General features: G+C 38.4%; 1 protein-coding gene across 2 annotated transcripts in view; it reads left to right on the top strand.

The window, feature by feature from the left end:
• The window catches only part of LOC139946375 (uncharacterized), a 56344-nt gene that overhangs the window by 25077 nt on the left and 9083 nt on the right, over positions 1–22184 (top strand). For both annotated transcript variants that reach the window (XM_071944017.1, XM_071944016.1), the window contains 6 exons: positions 17464–17739; positions 18214–18338; positions 19167–19348; positions 20349–20597; positions 20886–21061; positions 21349–21372. In XM_071944017.1, coding sequence (XP_071800118.1) covers positions 17464–17739; positions 18214–18338; positions 19167–19348; positions 20349–20597; positions 20886–21061; positions 21349–21372 — 1032 coding nt within the window. The remainder of the gene's footprint in view (positions 1–17463; positions 17740–18213; positions 18339–19166; positions 19349–20348; positions 20598–20885; positions 21062–21348; positions 21373–22184) is intronic.

Here is a 22184-nt window from a genome sequence, read left to right as displayed (position 1 = left end):
GCGCGCATGAGCTCTGCGTCAGTTTATACGCGCGCACATGTTACAGGCGCGCACTCAAAATTGATACATTTTCAGCGCGTCTTTATACCACCGTTAACACTCTCACACGTGACCGGGTTTTGACCAATCAGAGACTTGAAACCGTCCAAGGTATTTATTAATATTTATTAGCATAAAACCTTACTTGGTAACAAGTAATGGGGAGAGGTTGATTGTATAAAACATTGTGAGAAACGGCTCCCTCTGAAGTGAAGTAGTTTTTCGAGAAAGAAGTAATTTTCCACGAATTTGATTTCGAGACCTCAAACTTAGAATTTGAGGTCTCAAAATCAAGAATATGAAAGCACACAACTTCGTGTGACAAGGGTGTTTTTTCTTTCATTATTATCTCGCAACTTCGATGACCAATTGACTTCAAATTTTCACAGGTTTGTTGTTTTGTGCATATTTTGAGATACAGCAAGTGAGAAGACTGGTCTTTGACAATTACCAATAGTGTCCAGAGTCTTTAAGCCAAATTTCATATAGACTGTAAGCACAGAAATTTACTTAGCACAAGTTACCAGCTAGAACATCATACAGTTAACATTGCTGGGACCAGTACCTCGGTCATTTCTTGATAACTGTAGTTGATTAGCCAAGAAATTTGCTAGCAGAATGTCTGCTTAACAGCTTTATGACACTGGGCCCAGGTCAACAAAAATAGCCCAGGTCAACAAAATTAGAGTAAATTTTGAATGCACCCATTAAGTTGACCCGTGGTTGAGCACTTCATTGATGCCTGCAGTATCGGGTTGAGAGTTCATAAATCCATGTAGCCACAGGCCTGTTTTTGCATGACAACCCCTTTTAGCGAGGTCATTATTCTTTCGAGCAAGAATTCTTTTGCACTCTCCAGCCTAAGGAACCATTTTTTTTTCTTTCATGATATGCAGCTGATGTAACTAGTACTACCTTGCTGCCGAGGAAGCCTACCACCAGCCTTCCTAAAAGTGAAACCTCAATTACGACTGGTAGGAGGTACATTCACGTGACCTATCCAACTGACTATAACCATATGGGCGACCCCATCCATAAGGAGCCCAGCAATAGCAAAGAGAGTCGTAGCGGCGCAAGATAGATAACTCAATGCAGACGCAGTGCAAATACGTGAAATAATCGTGGGGGCCAGCGGACGCCATTCTGGCAAGGTGAGACATGTGAAATGTCCCGGATGTTGATGTAAACAAACGCGAAGAGTGACCGGGTGCATGTGCACGGTCATCTGATCTCACTCCTTTTTTTCACATCAGATGGCCAATAAGTACAAATGAAGATTGTTTTTTAAGGTAAATGTCAACTTTTCGGATTCATTAATGACTGCCAAGATTATATCGCCATTTTATATCGGCATTTTATATTATGCTTAGATTTAGAAGAAATTTTGGAACTTCACAGTTATGACTATCCTATTGTTGTGATAAAACTCAAACGTTTGAAAAGAACTACATCAAATTGGGGCTTGTTTGTCCCTTTTTACAGCTCCATCCATGGTTTAAACAATTACAATACAATGACAAGCCTGCCTGCAACTATTTTGTTTACAAAATTGTTGTCAGTTGTCACAACAAGGACTAAGATAAGACTAGAGTCTTGATTAAAATGAAGTACATACATAAAGGCATCAGAGAACAAAATACTTTTTGGTGTTTAACAGAGGTGTGCAGTACACATTTATTCTGACGTTTTCAAGATTTAGGGTTCATTTATTTTAGAATACACCTTTACAGTTAAGAATAATATAAGATTAAACAAATATGACACTCACTAGAGAGTGGAGCTTCAAGTTGTGTTTTCTCTGCACTTGATGATGTCTCTGCTATGATGACTGGGTTGATTAAGCTGTAGGGATAGATGGGACCCGGAAGTAGTTGATCTGCATCCGCTGATTAGGAACAGGATTGTTAACGCCAATGTTTCATCGCTGATGGGAGTAGAGGGGAGGGGTGTGGTGGGCTTAGTGTTTTGGGGGAGGGTGGACTTGGTGTTTCGAGTGAGAGGTGTTTGGGGTTTTGTCTATGGGAGAGCATTTACCCACAGAGGCTAATCCATACCTGCCAACCGTGAAACCTCAAAAATAGGAACACCAGTTTTTAAAGTTCTCAGATAGAAACACAAAAGGTTATGCAGTAAAGCTTATTACATGTACATCCATAACAAATTATGTACACCAATACAATGTGCTCAAATCTCTGTAAGAAAATCTCTGCTGTCACAAACAAATGGAACACACTTTTGCCAGAAATTGTTCACAGTGGTTTCTTTTCAGAAGTAGTACTGATTTTTTGCAGCCTGTAATCTGTAATCTCAAAAATCTGGCAATTCCAATCAAGTTTGAACAGTTGGCAGATAGGTCATGATGATCTTGGAGTCAATAAAGGAGAGTTTGGGGAAGATCAAGGAGCCAGTCTACTTATTATCTGACAACTAAAACAGCAATCTAAATCAGTCTTTGAAACGTTTTATTTCATTTCAACAGGAGAATTGTGGTTATTTATTCATGCAAACTTCAACCATCAATATTCACAATTAGTACACTTGGTATGTAATATCAGATTGAGTGATTCAATTTGTATACTGTGCATCTTATGAATTGTGGAAATGTGTAGGGGGTGGGGAGTCTGCGCTGCTCTAGTAAATAGCATACGGTTTGATTTATTGTGTGCTCTGCTAGCTGTAGCCTGCTGTGTGTGTCACTGGATATCTATTCTGTCTCTGCTCATTCAGCTAACTAACAATCTCTATCAGCAACCACCGGTGGGCTAGCTGCTGTGCAACTTTGCATCCTGCTGCACTGATCTACTGCTCAGCTCTGACTATCTGCAACTCAGCTCATCTCCCAAAAGAGTTCCATGCCCAAAATTAACCGGGCCTAATTTCATGGCTCTGCTTACCGTCAAATTCTGTGCTTACTGTGCAAGTGCTAGGTTTCTGTGCTAGGTACCGTGGAGTAAGCATGCCCACAAGCAAAAATTTCCTGCTAACCTGTGAAATACGCTTGACATAAGCGCCGTAATTCCCTGCTTTTGTAAGCGCTGAGTCTTTTCTTATAGTAAGCAGAGCCATGAAATTAGGCCAGAGCAACAATACGCCCTCGCAGCTTGCCTTTTATTCACTTTATGGACTTGCATGGGTACTGGTTGGCTAAATAGCACGTAATAGAGTATATTATGATCACTCACTCTCATGTACAATCTGCAATGTAAAAACTATACAATCAATAACAAAATGTGTACAGAACAGGAATAAAGAACAGTATCTGTCCTTTCTTGTTTTATCTGACAGAACTATTCAATTGACAGATTTTTGAGCTCACAAGACAAACTGATGTTTAGCTTTATTGAGAGCTCTCTAACGCTAACAATGAGAGCTAAGGTCTTTTGAGCTCAAAAATCTGTCGAGTCCAACTTATGTCTTGCTGTTGCAACAAAGCAAAAGCTGTGTTTCTAATACAAGGAAGAACAATTTTATTATGGAGGAAGTATAAATAAATAGTACACTTGCGGGTACAACCATGTGTAAACCTGTAATGGGTGAGTGTTGGCTCTGAAAAGAGTCGGTTTGGTCTTGGTGTTTCAAACAGTATACATACTCTGCTCGTCTTCAGAGATGAGCAGAGTATACCGTTAGAAATGTCGAGACCAAACCAACATTCACACTAAAGAGATTTACATGTGGTTGTACATGTACCCGCAAGTTTACTATTTATTTATAGTTCCTTGTACTTTCTCCACACAGTGCAAAGCTTCAAACAATACTAACTTTATTATGGTAGACATTTCAATTTCTAATCTCACATACCCCAAAATAATGATTACTTTTAAACAAAGGCTTTTGATATGATAAAAGCAGGCCTATATGAGTGAGAGTGAGAGAATATTATCAACAGTCAGAACTTTTGTATACCTTTCAAGCACTTTCGTGGAATGTCAACTACATGTGCTGTTAGGCCCTTCCTTTTCAAAGGCCTTCTTGTTGGCTGGACTGATTTGGGGGGATTTGGCACATTGAAAACCGTTGGGATGGCATCCCATTTCAACCTCCTTTTTTTCTGCATTGACAAATTGATTGGTCTCAAAATGCTCAGAGCATATCCTGCAGTTATTGTACAGGTACCATGGAGTTCTCCCCTGCAGGTCCTTACGCCGAATGTTCTGAACCCACTGCTGGCTTCTGAAAATGGTAATAAAAAAAATAAAAACAACTATGTAATGTAGGGAAAGGGACTACAGCGCACAAATGGATTATAAGTATAAAATGAATATGTTAATTAAATATCAGAAATACACACAAAAAGTTCAGTAGATAGATTAGTAGTTTGTACTCAATACTATTAAACTTAGACCCTTTTTAAAAGTTTAAAATGTAAAGTTCTGAGGACAACAAAATGGTCATGCATGAAAACTGCAGTTTAACATGTTAAAAGAGGGATGCTAATCACTGAAGACAGGAGGGCGCTCTTCATTTGTACCTACATTTTATTTAAAATGTTTGATCATTAATAAACGCCTTTTCATTTCAAATTTTTGTTGTTGATAAACATGTTGTTGGCAATCAAATGAATTAAGAAATAACAAAGTGCAAAGAACATTTTTTCACTTGTGACAGGGCCTCTTGTCTTTTGTCTGTGTGTGAATGCATTTTGTTTCTGTTTCTGTTTGAATAAAAAAATCGCTGAGTTTATGACACATTACCATTACATTTGTGAGAGTTACAGAGTTACATTTTTGTTGTTGGCAAATTAGTCCTGTCTGACTGTACTGTCTGTGACTGTACTGTAGATGTCTGACATGTCTGAGGAGAGACGAGAGCCTAATAAAACAAACTTGTTAATTTTTCCAGAACACAATAGAATGACCATAATGACAGTAGAACTAGATTAACAAGTCGAGGCACACTTACCAGCTTAAATGATACATAGCGCGTGCGTACTAACATTTTGGTTGGCAAAAAATGTAAGAACATCAATCGGGCTGTTTTATATATGGGTAACGGGTGCGTGACGCAAACGAGATTGTGTGTCTGCTTATTGCACAACTCAGCCTCGCTACAATGGGCAGCCCGCCGTATCGATACCTCTCGTCACTAACCCCTAGTAGTGATGTACTTGGAAACAACGCTGATTGGCTCAGGAAATTTGTTATGCATTAGATGTCAAGTGCGTGCGCGCCTGCGTTTTTTATGACACCACACGCTTTTTAAAAACAAAAACAAACACATTCTTTAAGACTTAACGTAGAAAAGATTGAATAATGAATACGTACCATCATTAATGGCTCATTTAAATGTGCTAGCATATAGCACATTTAAATTGGCCAATTCCAGGGAGGTTATGATCGAGCAAGGCATGCTGGGAAAAAATGGCGCAGTGAGATTGATCACCCCTGGGAACAAGGTTGTGTGCATGCGAGAATGTAATAAGCATCTTTCCTGAAAAGGGTCAATCTACCCAAGCCCCGTCCGTGCGCAACTTCTCAAAAGTGCTTTAGTTTCTTTGCAAATATTCATGGTACACGCGCATCAAAACGTGTTAAACCATAATGAGCTGTGGGTGTCCTTTTTAAAAATTCAATGATATCTAAACCTCAAGTTTGATAAAATAAATGAATCAGTTTTATGAATCATTAAGGTTTACATTTTCGATCAGGCTAATTGTTTATTAATTAAAAAAACATTTCGAGAGGTTTTTTGAAAAAAATATTTACGTTTTTGTACTAAAATTTAAGTCTCAGAATATGTCTATTCTTGTTATGTTATCGAATCCCCGCAGTAGATTTGAACAAAGGTGTGGAAAGGTTGTTTGTTCTTTTATGCAAATTACTTGTTTATTTTGTAAGATGTTACGGGAAACAGTCAGGGTCACGGCAAACGTGTGGCGTGTGCCGTCTCCGTTTTTAAGGAAACTCATTTTGGGGAAGATGTATGCTGTTTAGTGTAGCCCGTTCGTCGATACTCAAAAGAACCAAAAGAAAGCGCCTGCCTAGCGTGTTAGCGCTGCTGGAATAGAACGCGCGTATGTCATGTAACCCTGACATCATAAACAATTCCATAAAAAAAATTATGAAATTGTAACATTTTGCCCCTTTTTTTGACACCGAAAAAATATGTTTCCTGGGTTTCCCGCAGTAAAAAATTAAAAACCTAACAACGGCAAAATTCTTCAAGATACTAAAAGTATGCATTAAAATCTCTAACGTAATGGGAAACAGTCAGGGTCGCGGCAAACGTGAAGGGTTCATCAAAAAGGAGTTATATTCATAACACACTTTGCGACGTTTTTTCTTTAAAATGTGCATACGGTTAAACAAATTTGACAACCCTTCATTTAGAAAAACATCTTAAGATAATCCTCCTTCATTTTAAGTGTTGTTGTTCAAATATTTCCCACCAAGCGGAGCGTTTTACTGACGTGCTAATGAACACTCGGATTTTCTCATGAATTCTCAAAGGGTCTGGGAGCGCCTATTCTGATCACGATTTTGCAAAGAAACTCTGCGCGGCAGCTTCATTATCTCGTAGTTGTGCACTGACTGAGCCAAAAGGGAATTAATGACTTGATGAACTTTTAAGAATGTTCATGATCAGTCCATGCACCAAACAGTTCATGACATGTTCATCACAGCAGTTCATGAACCAAGTTCATGAACTGTTCATCCATTCCATTAATGGACAAGTTAAACAAGTTTTGTGTGTTTTCATAAAAGTCAATTTACAAGCTTTCTTTGCAGTTAATGAACTCTAATGAATAACCATAACTCAACTGTATATTAACTTAACTCCCTGTTTACAAACTGGTATACATTTTTCTTCTAACTTTAATTATTTCCAGTTTCTGTTTGTCAGTGATAGTAGTGATCATTAGTATCATAATTACCAAGCACTTTACTCTGACCAAAAAAGATTCTGCCCTTTAGGTGTACAGTAATTAGTTTTAAAAATGTCAATTTATTTGCCAGGTTAACATTACGTATTTATAAAATAAACACATTGATCATGTGAAACAAGAAACAACTGTGTGATGTAGAATGATCATTGTAAAATAATAGAAAACACCCTGCCCTGTAAAACACTCTGCATTGTTTTTTTTTGTCAAAGGAAAATGTGCCTGGGTGAATTATGATTAATTTAGTTCACCTAAAAAAACTGGGGCAAAATCCGAGTCGGGGTCCCTTGATTTTGAAACATGGCACGGTGACAGTTTTATTAAAGAGATTGTTACACAGGAAGTAGTAGTGTTTGTTTTGAAGAACATTGTTGGTTATCAATTAACTCTTATTCTAGAAATTAAAACGTCACTTTGTATACAATGAAGTGGTCCCTGACGGAATACAATATAGAAAGCGTTACGATAACGCCTCTTATAGTATTCCAATTTGGGGGGTCAAGCGTTTGAACCAAGAAGTGAACGATATCAAATTGCATTGTAGGGCCTACCAACTGCTGTACTCCTTGCCGCACTTATAAAGTTTTATTGAATACGGTCCAAATGGAAAGAACTTGGTCAAAATAGGAAGAATAATTCCTTTAAAGACACACAATCTGAGATAATAACCGCATTGACGCTTCTTACATTCATTTTTTGGTACATGGGGTACATGGGTATAGCCAGTTTCTCTTATCAGCTAAACCATACTTTTCTGTGCTTACAGCAAGTTTTTGTGCTTACCGGCATAATGAAATTAGGCCTAATACATTCCAGTCTATTTCCTGGCAGGCAATACATTTCACTGCTCATGATGAACAATTTTGTATAATAACGACCAAATATAAGGCTTGATTTCTAAATGTTGGTCAATTGTTTACTTGTCTGGTCTGTCTCGTCTCATGCAGTGTTTTTTCTTACAAGCTATTGCTTACCAAAACAGCCCCGTACTCTGTTTGCTTATTTTTACTCTTACGTAAAGAATTTTTTTTATTTACTCCGTAATACAGGTAACTTTTGTTATTCTTTTATGAGAGTATGGAAATAAAATTATGAGATCAACTCTACCTTGCACAAAAGTGTCAAGCCGTATTGACATGTAATTTCACCATGCCATTGGCAGCAACACATGATTCGTACACACACACACACGCGTTGCTAGCAACATTGATGGGACCAACCGTTTTGTAATAGACTGTGCAAGTGTCGCGCAGATTTGAACTTCCGGGACCATTGTGGTCCCAACCTTATGGAGTTTTGCGTTGGGGAGATTTTGTTTCGTCCATTACTTTAGTCTAATGTAGTGTATGACCATAAAAATTACATATGTTGTTAAAAATGTAATACTAATTAACAACATATATAAATATATATATATATGTTGCGAGCAGACGACGCGTTACCAACAGAAATAGTACTCAACATGGCCGGCCCTACGGCGCGCACAACAAACTTTTTGCGGGGTCACGCAACCTCTCTATTTGTGAGCCTGAACCATTGATCTCGGCCGTGTCCGAAACGACGACTTCGGCTACAGCTACGTCTAGATCAGCGCGTCTACCAGTGTTGAAGAATAGTCCATTGTCAGTATAGACTGTGCAAGTGTCGCGCAGATTTGAACTTCCGGGACCATTGTGGTCCCAACCTTATGGAGTTTTGCGTTGGGGAGATTTTGTTTCGTCCATTACTTTAGTCTAATGTAGTTTATGACCATAAAAATTACATATGTTGTTAAAAATGTAATACTAATTAACAACATATATAAAAGTAAAAATAAAGTCAACATAATAACGAAGAAAAACTGATATTTAAACTTGACCTCAGGTCAGGTTAGTTGTAAAAAATTAAGAATTTGTGCCTATCTCCGATAAAGAAACTTACGCAGAAGCTTGTTTTTGGCCGCGTGGGGTGGAAAGCCTTTTCATTGGTCGCTTGGGCGTCGGCTTCCTCTTTAAAATGCGTCACGCATTTATCTAACGCCCTTGCGACCATCGTGCGTCTGCGTATAAACCAGCTTTAAGTAGTTCCACATTTTGGCGTAGATTTACAAAAGGGGTTTCAAAACATTTAATACAAAAAAAAAATCCTTGTCCGAGAGTTTTACTTGTGTCCATACATAGACTTTAACCGATAATTGTGTATTTGTTTAAAAAGCTAAAACTTATATAAACAAGCTCTAATGTGTATTTTTGTTGTTCGGCATTAAGAATAAATTAAAGCAAAGATTTGATTCACAAACAAATAAAGTTCTTCAGTTGTTGTGTTTTCTCGCTCCTGCGCGCGAGACTTGCACATACAGTCTATAGGGGTGTTCAGGGATATATTCAACTATGTGTTCATGATCTACTGTACAGCGGGCGCCGCGGTTCTAGTAATTTAATACCCCATACCATATTTAAAGGATTGGAAACAAAACCATAATTTTCTGAATAAAATCAATATATCACTTGAACATTTATTAACAACAAATTGATCAAACATCATGAGAATCAAATGAAACTTTTAGTTGAATGAGAGTTTAAAAATATTTGTGTAACACATAGACATAGAGCAAGGTTTTTGTAAAATTTTACAATTAGAAATATTATTTTGAAAGAACTATTAAAAATTATTTGTTTACATTGTAACCAGTCACAGGCTTAAGGCATAAACAATTAAACAAATGCCATAGTATTGGCTTTTGAAGAAATCAAGATGATGAGTAAACATTAACTATTCGTTACCTTGCCCCCCCCCCCCCCTTGTAATAATTATAATTAATCACAACTGCGACAACAACAAGGGATCCGTTCGAAGTATTGACAAAATGTGTGTATTATATGTATCCCCCCCCCCATTAAATTTTGTATTTAGGTGTTCTTTATTAATAGTTAAAGGTTATCACGAAAGCCCCACACACATGAATCCCCACACAAGGAATGAACTGGTCCAGCGACCCACGCGAACCTACAGCAAATCGTGGCGGGCTAACAACAATTTATGCGTTTTTTAAACGGCTATTTTCTCATGTTCTCTTCAACAAATCAAAACTTTATTGACACAGATTGAGCTACAGTGCATTATCTTTATAGTGGCACCTTTATTGTGTGAAAATTCAAGAGAAAAGGGAGTCAAAACTTACGTGTAGTAAAGTACGATTTACGTCGTTCATTGTCTGTCGGCACCGTCTGTCGCTTGCACACTATAGTAGCATTATGTTTGTGCACAACTACTGACGAATCATAAGCACTGTTCTAAGTTCTATCGGCAAATAGACAGGGGGTGAATATGGACCAATAGCATAAAGCTTTACATAGCCATTTAGCTGGTGTTTTACCCCCTCTGTTGCTTGTTGAACGAAGACTTTGCACTGCGGATTATTGGAGTTAGCGTGTTTTGAGAACACGTTGCCTTGGATCGGACGAGTTGGTCTATAAAAAAGCGTTTGAAACCGTTTGTTATGAAATGTCTATGGTTGGAAAGATGTTTTAAAAGTAGAATATAATGATCCACACAAGTATCACTCAAAATTGCACGATTTTCATTTTACGTCGCAAATCAACACGGTCGGCCATTTATGGGAGTCAACTTTTTGACTCCCATAAATGGCCGACCGTGTTAGTCGACGAGGTTAAACGTAAACCATACAATTTTGAGGCATATTTGTGTAGATCATTGTATTATACTTTTACAACAGTTTTCTAACCATATCAGATAACAAACGGTTACAAACGCTTTTCAAAGACCAACTCGACCGATCCAAGGCAACGTGTTCCTTTAACTGGCCAAAGGCGCTGGGATGAGCAAACGTATCATGCACTGTCATTGGTTTCATAATGCGCAGTCCCATCATGCATCACACTCACACTGCGCCATATTTCTATGCACTGCATACGTGACGTACTTCCTGAACAAGAATTTGTTCAAGCGATTAGCCCATCCCAGGGGTCCTGGATAGATAGACTGGCGCTGGGGCCGAGCGAAGTTTTGAGATTGCGGCGAGCCACAAAATGTTGGGTATTGACAGCGTTCTCCACACAACTTCTGAGAAGATTGTCAATCAAACAAAATGACAGAGGTTATCATTGTTAAAACAAACTGAAATTTCCACAGGCAAAAGTTAAATATTAATTGTTTGTTAGTTTGCCATTTGAACGAAGGAAATGCAAGGTCAGGTTTTTGAGTTGTATGACAAAATGTCCCATTTCCCAACACAATTTGCAATTTTTTCTCAACATTTAGAACGCCCTGGTGGTTTAAACGTTAGCTTGAAGGGAAGAATTCAAATAGTATTCTTGAATTGAAATTGAATTGAATGGTTCAAGTGAAACTATGACTTATTTAATTTCAGTAGAGGGCGCTCTTCATATTTAGGTACACAATACAGCGTATTGTAGCGGCGGTGCAGATCGACCGGTTGGGGGCGCCAGCACGACTCCCCTTCGGAGCACTGCTTTTGGCCCAAGCCGGTCGATTTGTGAGTCTGCTCGCCAGAGAGGGTGCTTACTGGCTTAGGCCTTCTCTCTCGTGTACTTTCAGTGAATTGTTGAGTGTTAATAAAGCTCCGAAACGATGACAGAATAGCCAGTTAATTGTACCATTCTTGTGTCATTAAACTGTGTGCATTGCAACCCCCGGTCGACGCTACAGCATAGTCAACAGGCACGCTGACTGCAAGAACAGACCCACTATTACCCTTCGCATAACCCATCCTCCATTGTTTACTCGACATCCTGAACTCGCCATGGCATATGGTTAAAGTGTACACAAATCGACGGGGTTTACCAACTCGGCACTCAACTCAATGGATGGCGCTAGTGATTATAGTCTTGCGTCCAGACGTTTGTGAGCTTGCGGGGGTCAGCTCCGAACTCGCCATTGCACTGGTCAAAGCGTACACAAATCGACTGGGTTTACCAACTCGGCACTCAACTCAATGGATGGTGCGCTAATGAGTTTAGTCTTGCGTGCAGACGTTTGTGCGCATAGTCTCTTTGTCGGTTGGTGACTTGAGGGCTAAAACAACAACACGCGATTGTCCATAGTAATTAATGAAACACAAAATTAAAGAAAAAAAAAATTAAAACTTTTTAGTGTCGAACATTGTTGAAATACAAATGTGTTACCTTTGTAAGTACATACGTATATTATTTTTTGTTTACAGTGTAAGTTTGTTTGTTTGAAGTTGTATGAAGTAGCCCCTGTGCACAACAATTCAAGTACGGCAAACTGTGAACAAACTACTGATAGCGCCCTCCTTTGAAACATTCATCTTAGCCCCCCCCCAAAAAAAAAAAATAATAATAATAATAATAATAAAATAATAATAATAATAATAGTAATAATCATAATAATGCATGATGTAATCATGGAGATTTCTACCTCCTTGATGTAATAAATAAATGTTCTCACTTCTGATAATACAATCACAAAACGATAGCCCTTTTTCATTAATTTTGGCCTTGTGTGTCTGCGACTTGCATAATAAATAAAACTTTAAAAAAGTAAAAAGTAAAACCAAAGAAATATTGAGCAGAGCCAGAGAGTTTTTTAATTGGTATGTTGACTTGCGACATGACACAAACAAACCATTCCAATATATTGATCATTTTTGTTGATCACGTACCCCTTCACGGAAACTGCATAATAATGTATGCACGGAACATGTAACAGGACCCCACACTACGATTTAACATCCTTCTGTCAAAGCTCTACTGTTTGCCACTTGTTCCATCACGCATTCCACAGTTCCACTTTCCGCAAAAGAATCATTAAAATTCATGAACCCAAACCAGCCGAATTCAATGAGTCATTTTATTTGATCAGGGTAAACTCGTGGCGGCATTTGTCTGGAAATTTGCATATTCGGGCAGTGACCAGTTCCTTGAGATTTAATTTGTGTTTTTAAATTAAAATTACAAAATATATCTGCAACAAATTACCTTTTTTTTTTTACAAAGGGGTACATATGTTTTTTTGTTTAGCTGTAAGTGTGTGTTTGTTTCCCTTGATATTATAGCATGTGTTCATATTGACACTGTTATTCAACAATGCATTCGAAAGAAGTTGTTTACTGCGTATTGAGACCCCAAAATAGTCGAAATTGCGCATTATTTGTTTATGAATAGGCGACGGCCATGTTTGTGGCTTTGCCGCTTGGTTCGGATCAGCCAATAAAGTTTTAAAGGTAGGTTTAGATTTATTTAATTAATAAATTTACGGTTTTTTTACAAATTTGTTCAATAATATTTAACGATTTACAATAATTTAAGATAATGATTCAAAAATTTTGATTTATTTAAATTTGTTCTCTCTAAAAAAATATTATTTTGCAAGAATAAAATAAAACTCCCCTTTTTACGAATCGACTAACCCCAACCTGTTTACGTCGTATGCATAATAGCCAGCATACAATAAGTCGCCATATTGAACAAGATCCAAGTGCCTTCCAATTTTAACTAGGAGAAAGTCTAAATTTCGGGCTTAAAACTGTGGAATATGTGTACATTGAAGTTTAATAACCGGTTTCCAAGGATAAATATGAGTTCTTCTTCTAGGAGGTGATTCGTGTTTGGTTGGAGAATGACTTTAAAACTTATTTCGACGGAAAGTCAGTGAGTATTCGTCGTGTTGTTTGTCGGAGGTGAGGAGGTCTGCTTTGCAGACCGTCTGCACGGTGTAAAGAATGGCAACGCCCGGGCTGAGCAAGGCTGTGCTGCAGGGCAGCGGACCCAGTGCATGTGCCGATCATCGTTGGGCATGGCGATACAGACGAGACTGCTGCCTCTTCGTACTTTTATATCTGATATCATTAGCAACTTCTGCACCAACATACGGTGAGAATACTTAACTTTCATTCATGAGTTTTTGTTGAAATGAATGAAAAGGAAAGGTAGTTTAGTTTGTGGTGTGGGCTGGCCTTTTTGCATTATGATTGTTTTATTGTTTTTATTGGATGGAGAAGTAGCCTAGCTAGACAGCCATCATCATCTTGGTTCCACTTGTTCGTGTGGATGTGCCCTGTTTGACCAAAATAAGAACAACATACTAATGGATAACTTTCCGTATGGAAACTTTCCGTATTTCCACCACTTTTTCACTCATTTTTACAAAAAGGGATATCTCATAGAGGTAAATTAGATACTATATTATTTCATATCGAATGAAAAAGTGGTGGCGCCATACGGAAACTTTTCCATACTAATTTTGGGTGATCATGTGAGTGGAATACTAAAGTGGAGGCAAAATTTGGCACCTTTTTCAACACTCAACTCACAACTTTCACTGTCCTTTTGCCAAGAAGAAGGTCTTTAAGGCCCAGTCCCACTGGAGCGATAACGCGAACGAGAACGATAACAACGCAATGAGAACGCATTCCATTGGTTGAAAGAGCGTGTGCGTTTTCTGGGTGGAGCAATTCAACCAATAGAAAGCGTTCTCTTTGCGTCGTGATCGTTATTTTTTTCAATATCGCTGCAGTGTGACTTGGCCTTAATACTTCTGCTGTCTTCATTTTTCATTGAAAACAATAACCAACATGTGCAAATTGAATATTGAGACAGTGAGAGTGTCTCTTTTTGGGGAAAATTGAAACTCGGCACTGTGTCTAAACATAGTATACATCTTAAAAGACATTTTCAGTGTGATATACTGTAATGTCAATTGATAAAATTTTAATAAAACAGATTGGTGATCATTCTTGTTAGCTTAAAGGGGAAGTATCTTTATTTCTGGAACCGTTGTTTGTTTTAATCCAATATAAATGTACGTACAGTTAGTACATTAAATTGGAAAAGTTTCTGTATGGCGCCACCACTTTTTCATTCGATATGAAATAATATAGTATCTAATGTACTTCAATGAGATATCCCTTTTCGTAAAAATTAGTGAAAAAGTGGTGGGCTATACGGAAAGTTATCCCATAAATTATACAACTTGAAACTAACATGTGAAAATTTCAATCCACATGATTTATGTGCCAATAATCGTAAATTTTGGCCAATAGGCCCTTTGCCAAAAAACAAATTGTTTTATTCATTTAAATAAAACAAAATTCACACAAAAATATTAAGAAAAACACCATGGAATGTTTCAGATTGCATAGTAGGACTTTTTCACCGATTTACACCAAGAAGTTGAAAAGTTCCGAAGACCTTGTTACAATTACTCAGCAAAACTTCCAAAAATAGAATGTCCAGAATACCCCAGAGTTTTGAAAAAAACTGGAGAAAACCGGCTTGATACTTACATTAACATTTGTTCCCATTACGATTTTATTTTATAAATCTTTGGACAAAAAAACATCTTGACCAGGAGTAGTTCAAGGAAGTCCAAACGTTTAAAAACTGTCATCAGAAAATGTGTCTTCCACTGAGTTACTTTGGATAATTTAACTGTTTGTCTCAAAACTTTCAGATGGTTTTATACTTGACATTTTGTAAGTTAAGTAATTTGAAACTGTTTTGAACAATACTTAGAGTCCCACAAATTCCACGATCCTTGATAGTCTTGTTCTACATCTACACCTATGCCGGTACTCGTCAACGCCTTTCTCTAATGCATTATACATGAACTATTTATGATTAATGAGAAAGCAAATAAAAGCTTTCACCATTACTTCTCATCTTGAAGCTTAAACCATCCTTTAAAAAAGTTGTTTATGGATGATTTTAAAGCCATCTGAGTTATCTCTTTGTCTTTATTTTTCAGTGCCTACATCAGCAACAACCTCTGAAGGCCTTAAGACGTCTTCAACTATACAAGATGTGACTAGGCAGTACACCTCAACGATAGCTTCACTCAAGGAAGTCACAGGTACAACAAAACTGCCCTCAACTTCCTTCGCAAACACGCGTGCCTGATGTGCGCAGATTGTTGTCTGACGCCCAAAAACAAATTCAGAATAATTTTATTATTTTTTTTTTAAATTCTGAGGACCTTGTTCTTATTTCGCCTCTTGAAATTGTGCCTCTTGAAACGCCTCCAGTACAAACTTGTATCAATTTTACATGTTACATGTATGTACCTTTGCCTTCTTTAAGGAAAAAAAATGCCTTCCCCGTATAATTCTTATCCATGGCCTGCATTCCTAAAGGTTGTTTTAGACAAAATTTTCATCTTTTTTTCTATATTGAAAATGCTCAGTATAAAAGAAAAACATTGCCATTATAGAATGAATACAAAATGTAGTTTTGCAATTATTTCACTTCCATGGTAATTATTTCACTTCCATGGTACATTTACATGTGGTTTGATCTTTCCCAAAGTTGGGGAAAACTCCAAAATATTCAACTATTTAAATATTCCCCTTTTTGTCCGATTGACAGAACTGCCAAGGGAGCCCTCTAAAGTTCAGGTTCTACCTCCAGAACCTCAATGGACAACGCAACAACAATATACAGGTGTGTGTTGGAATGAAATAGGCTATATGTTCGCTTTTCGGGCAATCCCTTTCGTTTTGTATTTAGACATATTCCTCTGGTTTTTTTTTTGTAAATTTTGATTTGATTGTTTTTTTTTCCCAAAGTCGTCTGTATATTGTATTTTTTGATGTTTAAAAAAATCCTGAATGCATTTTAGTAGGATTTGAAACTTTGTTTTGTTGGAGTATAATTAGGTGAGGTTTGCAGTTGTAGCACTATGTGTAAATATCTTTTGAGTAGTGTTAGTTCCGAGAAGAACCGGTGGTTGACAACTCAACATTTCGATCAGATATTAAATTACCAATGACATTCAACAGTTCTAACTTTACTGGCTTAGTGCAGGAATGTTTAAGAACTATACCAAAGTGTGAGGGAGTGCTTTATGGCAGTCTTAAGGTCTTAAATTTTGACATGGCAGGCCTGATACTTCACAAGGGCAATGAAAGCATTTGCCTACATGCCCCCTGGTGATTGCCTTGGTGCCCTTAAAATGTCCAGTAGAAATTTACAATTTCCTCATAGGGTGTCCTTTACCAAGGAGAAAATGTCTTGGTGCCCTTGCCTGTTCTAAAACGAAGCAAACAGGCCCAAGTTCTGACTTAGTTGGATTATTACATGCATGTTTAAGAAGTGCGTTTTCAGTTATCTTGAGTAACTTCCAAGTGTGAGTGATTGCTAAATGCCAGTCTTAAAGGGTATTTTATATACTTTTCCTAACACAAAACACTATGTCCACAGATTTACATTAAACTTACACAGTTTGAAGATTATGATAGTAGAAAGCTTCCCTTGAAATTTTACTTACTGAGGTGCTGTAGTTTTTGAGAAACGAATAAAATTAATAATTTTCGTCTCAGTTTTAGGATGTAAAAATGTATTAACCTGTTATGCTATGGTTTTGGTATAATATGATAACTGGTTAAGGGGATTTTACATGCTAAAATAATTTTGGTCTCATGAGACCAAAATTATTTTGTGACTTGTTTTACTCATTACTCAAAAACTTCACAACCTTCGTTAGTAAAAAGTACCCGAATCCTTTAAGGTCTTAAATTTTGACATGGCATCGTAAAATGATCAGTGAATATTTTTAACCACCAGATCCTCCAGTGATCCAGCGGCCTCCAGAAAACTCGTCCGTCATCGTCGAGGGGCGGGTCACGCTACGGTGCCAGCCTACCGGTGCCGAGCCTCTGAGGGTCCGTTGGGAGAAGGACGGTGTCACACTGCCGTTGAGTGGGTCACGCTATAACGTCAAGAATAACTTCAACTTGAAGGTGTTCAACGCGAGCGTGTCTGATCGTGGGATGTACCGGTGCTGGGCTGAGAATCCAGGCGGTTCAGTGTACTCCTCCCCGGCTTATCTTGATGTCCAAGGTGAGTCATTGACCACAGACCTCTTTAACTGAGGTCCCTTGCTTAATTTTAGCATGGTTGTAAAATGCAGCCATGTTTGACAATATTTTGCAAGAGAACTTGGACAGTAGAAACAATTGTTGTCTTTTCTCATGAGGAACATTTTGTAAAAATTTGTACAACCATGCTACAATTTAGCAAGGGACCCTTGCTTAAGTGCTCTCGTGTGAAAGGGTCTTAATTTACCCATGGCACCCACAGCATCTGCCGTGGTGCCCTGTGCTTTTGTTGAGGTGCCCTTTGCAAAATGTCTATACAAGTTTACATGTCGCTCATAAGTTCCAGAATGCACATTCAGGCTTTCATAACCAAGATAAACACCATGTAGATTTCGAAACATTCTGAAGATCTTGTTTCAATTCAGCTTGCTACGGTCAAACTTACCAAAGTTTTAATTTTTAGTTAAAACCATTTTGTATTTTTGTTGATCTGCAGTACCAGCTATGATTCGTGAGGAACCTCAGGACTATAATGTCACTTACGGGACAAGGGTCAACTTGACATGCAGTGTCACCGGGCATCCCAAGCCCAAACTCTATTGGTTAAGAAACCGAATGAGGGTAAGATATTGATTTCTTCAGTCCCTCCCCCCACTCAAACAAATGTTCTGTTTCTGGTTTCTGAAACGACCCTAACTTAACCCCGCGACCCTAAATTTGTTATTTGGCTTGAAAACAGTTTTAAAAAATACAAGAATATAAAATTATTTGATCAAGGGCAAAGTGTTTGACTTTTACCAACTTTAACATGTTTTGAATAAAGTTGGGCAAAGAAAATTTGACTTGATAGTAGTATAGCGCCGTCATGTTAATCGGGAGAAGTCTAGCCTGTAGTTAATTGTTCTTTGCTCACACCAAAATTACTGTCTCAGTACACTTATTCCCTGTAGATGCATCACTTACATGATTCTTGTTTCATGGAACTTGCCAAACCATGCAGAATGGTATAAAATGATGAGTCGAGTGGAGGGTTGATCTGATTTTGCCCTTGTCTCTCTTATGAAAAAAAATAGTGCAACGGCTGTTACATGTTTCTGTTGCATCGATCAGCAGTATACAAGTTTTAAACAAATTAAAAAAAGATGTCAGTTGAAATGAACATTTAGGAAGTCAGCAGTGCAAATTATACAAAATTTAAGTTTTAAAGTAAGTTTTTAGAGTAATTGGGTATTTAACAACCTTTTGTCTAATTAAAAAACATGAAACAGAATTTTTTGTGCCTGAGACGTAATTCATGTTTTTGTCAAACGGAATTTTCACTTTCCTGAAATGGCAAATCATTGGCCCTACCTTCCTTGCGCCATGAGCATCACTTGTGATGGATACTAACATATTATTGATGTTCCTATTATTATCAATGTTTTTATTATTATTATTATTTGTGTATAGATTTTGGACAGAAGTGGCCGTAACCCTTCTTTCTGGGAAAAGGAGTACTACGTTTTTAATGCCACGTCCTCTGCTAATTACTCCTGTGTGGTGGAGAATGTCGTGACTAAATCGGATGGCGAAACAATACAAGAAATCAAGAAGAGCCGTTCCGCTGTGATCCGAGTCAACAACATACCCAAGTAAGTGGTTTTGGTTGGGCCTGAACATCTTTTATTTTTATTTGGTGAGCCTTTTCGCATGAGCACACCTTGCAACGTCTGTGTTTTACGAAGCAATCATGGAACCAGCACTTGGCTTTGCCCAGTTTCATGGATCTGCTTTGAAAAGAACAGGCGCTTCTGGAAGCAGGGAACTCCACGCTTTACGTCAAGCTTGTTTCCTCGGTTAGCAGGGAATTCTGGCTTGTGCTTGTACGAACTCCATGTAACTAGGCACTCTTTGCTTTCACACAGCTGGTAAGCGCATAATTCAGAGGTAAGCTAAGCAGAGCCATGTAATTGGGCCCTGGATGTATGGGCAGATTACTACTCTCATTGAAGCACCTAGCGAAATCGACCACATGTGGCGTGAGGCTATAGGACGTGGACACAGGAGATCGGTGCGACACACCCTTGCTGTCTTTGCAGTTGATTGATTGATTGAAGCACCTTGAGCAATGGCTCTATTCTTTACATGTGTGTTTCTCAATTTAAGGCCCTGGACACCTTTGATTCACCAAACACCAGTATTCTCACTTGGTGTATCCCAACATATGCACAAAATAACAAACCTGTGAACATTTTTAATCATTTGGTCATCGAAGTTGCAAGAGATGAATGAAATAACAAACGTCCCCGTTGCATAATTTTGTGTGCTTTCAGATGCCTAAAAAATGTTTCATTCCTGAAGTCTTTTAATATTTAAGTGAGAAATCACCTCTTTCTCAAAAACTTACTTCAGAGGGAGCCGTTTCTCACAATGTTTTATACTATCAACAGCTCTCCATTGCTCGTTACCAAGTAAGTTTTTATGCTAACAATAGTTTTGAGTAATTACCAAACGTCTCCAGTGCGATTGGGTGATTACCAAACAACCAAACATACACCTTTAATAGTGCCCAGTGCCTTCAAGGTACGGCACGGTTTCCTCAAGAAACACAATGCAAGAATAGTCTAACATAGTCCCTTTCTCATTTTACAGTTACTGTGCCACTTACAATGGTAACCAGTGCGGGAACTATTTAAAGGGACGTCAGGTGTTCATTGATGCAGATCTGTACAATCCCATCAACAAGCAGGAGCCGTTGTTACACGACATCCTGAGTCAGATCGACTCGATCGTCAGGGAGGGAAGCTGTCGGAATGCCTTCAGGTCGCTAATGTGCCACAACATGTTGCCGGACTGCGACGTCACTAAGCCTGCGCACCCTCTCCCCAAACCCATCTGCAGGTAAGCAATTCAGTCATACATGTATGTAGCTTTAAGTACCCTCATTAGCGGAGTTCTTTTTCTACAGGCCAGGAATGTCTTTCTGACAGGTATACAAATGGCCATTATTATTTCATTTTATCACAGCATGCAAAAGAAAGATCACATTTTCCTTTGTGCCGGTAACTCCTCGAGAGGCTACGTGCCGTAGCCTTAGATCTCAAGGATCTTTCTCAGGATCCTTGCTGTAATATTACTATTACTGTTATTATTATTACTATTATTATTATTATTACTTTTATCTGATAGGGAGGACTGTGCCGTTGTGCGCAGCGAGTTGTGCCACCAGGACTGGGTCGATCTCAACCAGAGTAGAAACCAGTTCTTCCTGAAGCGCTTTAGTCAAGCGCTTGGCCAATCACAGTGTCGAGATCTCCCAAGCAAAGAGAGGTCACCAGGGTCGTGCAGTGAGGCAAACCTCATCGGTAAGACGTCCGATATGTACTTTGGGGATATTTCAGAGTGTTGTCATTTTGAAGGGGACTTAATTTTAAAGGAACATGACAAATTTCCTTTTTCGCTGTCAAAACAGTGAAAGCACTTCAGGTAATCCACCATATACATAAACTGACAAATCTGTAGAAGTTTGAGATTGACAGGCCATCTGGGTCACAAGAAAATAGTGAAAAACCTTTTACACGATCTAGTAAGGTTTGCAGTAACAAGATACCATGTTAATATTAATGTTTTGTTTATTTTGTTACAATTTCAGTTATGCCTAAAGACCAGATAACAAGTAAGTATGCATTTCTGTCTATTCCTAACCCATTCCTAATGGCTTCTACTCTGGGACTTGAAGCTGTTTGCCTTTAGGCAATTGGCTTCAATGTGGCTCATAAAGAATAGACCGATCCAGTAGGCTCCGCCCACGACGCACGTGTGAGCTCCCCAATGCCTTTCTGCACAACTCTGTCGCGCGCCAAGCATACGCGCACGCATGTCGGACCTTAGTGTCGGACCTTCGTTGTGTTGTGATTGGTCAATACGCAATGGGGTGGAGCTTAATGGATCGGTCCCTTGGGAGACGGAGATGTGGTGCATCAGTTTCATTGATTACTTTTGAGGCATGATATTCTTCCAACTTGAGTCCGATTTCTGATTTGTTCGTCCCTGTACAAATTTGAACAATTGTGATTAAATAGCCTCCAAAGTCTATTAGAGCTTACTGCATCATGTACATGTAGGACAGCCCTTGTTCTCGATAAAATGTTCCATGGCTGATCTAATGTTACATTGCTGGCCATGTTTTTATAACGAGATATATCGGCTAACATCGCAAGGCTGGACGCCTGTTCAGGGTGATGGCTACACTAAACTGGTTTGGGCTGTCGAACCAATCCAGGACCATGTTGCCATCTACTCCTTTTGTTGAAACAAGGTTTACCCGCCTCACAGTCCATAAGGGTGTAGGCATTGGTATCATCCACTAAGAGCCAGCCGTCGATTTCACAAAACTCTTCCTAAACTTAAGACTAATCTTAGGACTTAGGACAAGTACCAACCTTGCACTGTAGCATGCAGACCTTAAGATTAATCCTAAGTTTACTC

This window comes from Asterias amurensis, chromosome 13 (genome assembly GCF_032118995.1).
Source record: "Asterias amurensis chromosome 13, ASM3211899v1".
Taxonomy (NCBI): domain Eukaryota; kingdom Metazoa; phylum Echinodermata; class Asteroidea; order Forcipulatida; family Asteriidae; genus Asterias; species Asterias amurensis.
Note: the sequence above shows the minus strand (reverse complement) of the source record. Positions and strands in the feature narration are given on the sequence as shown.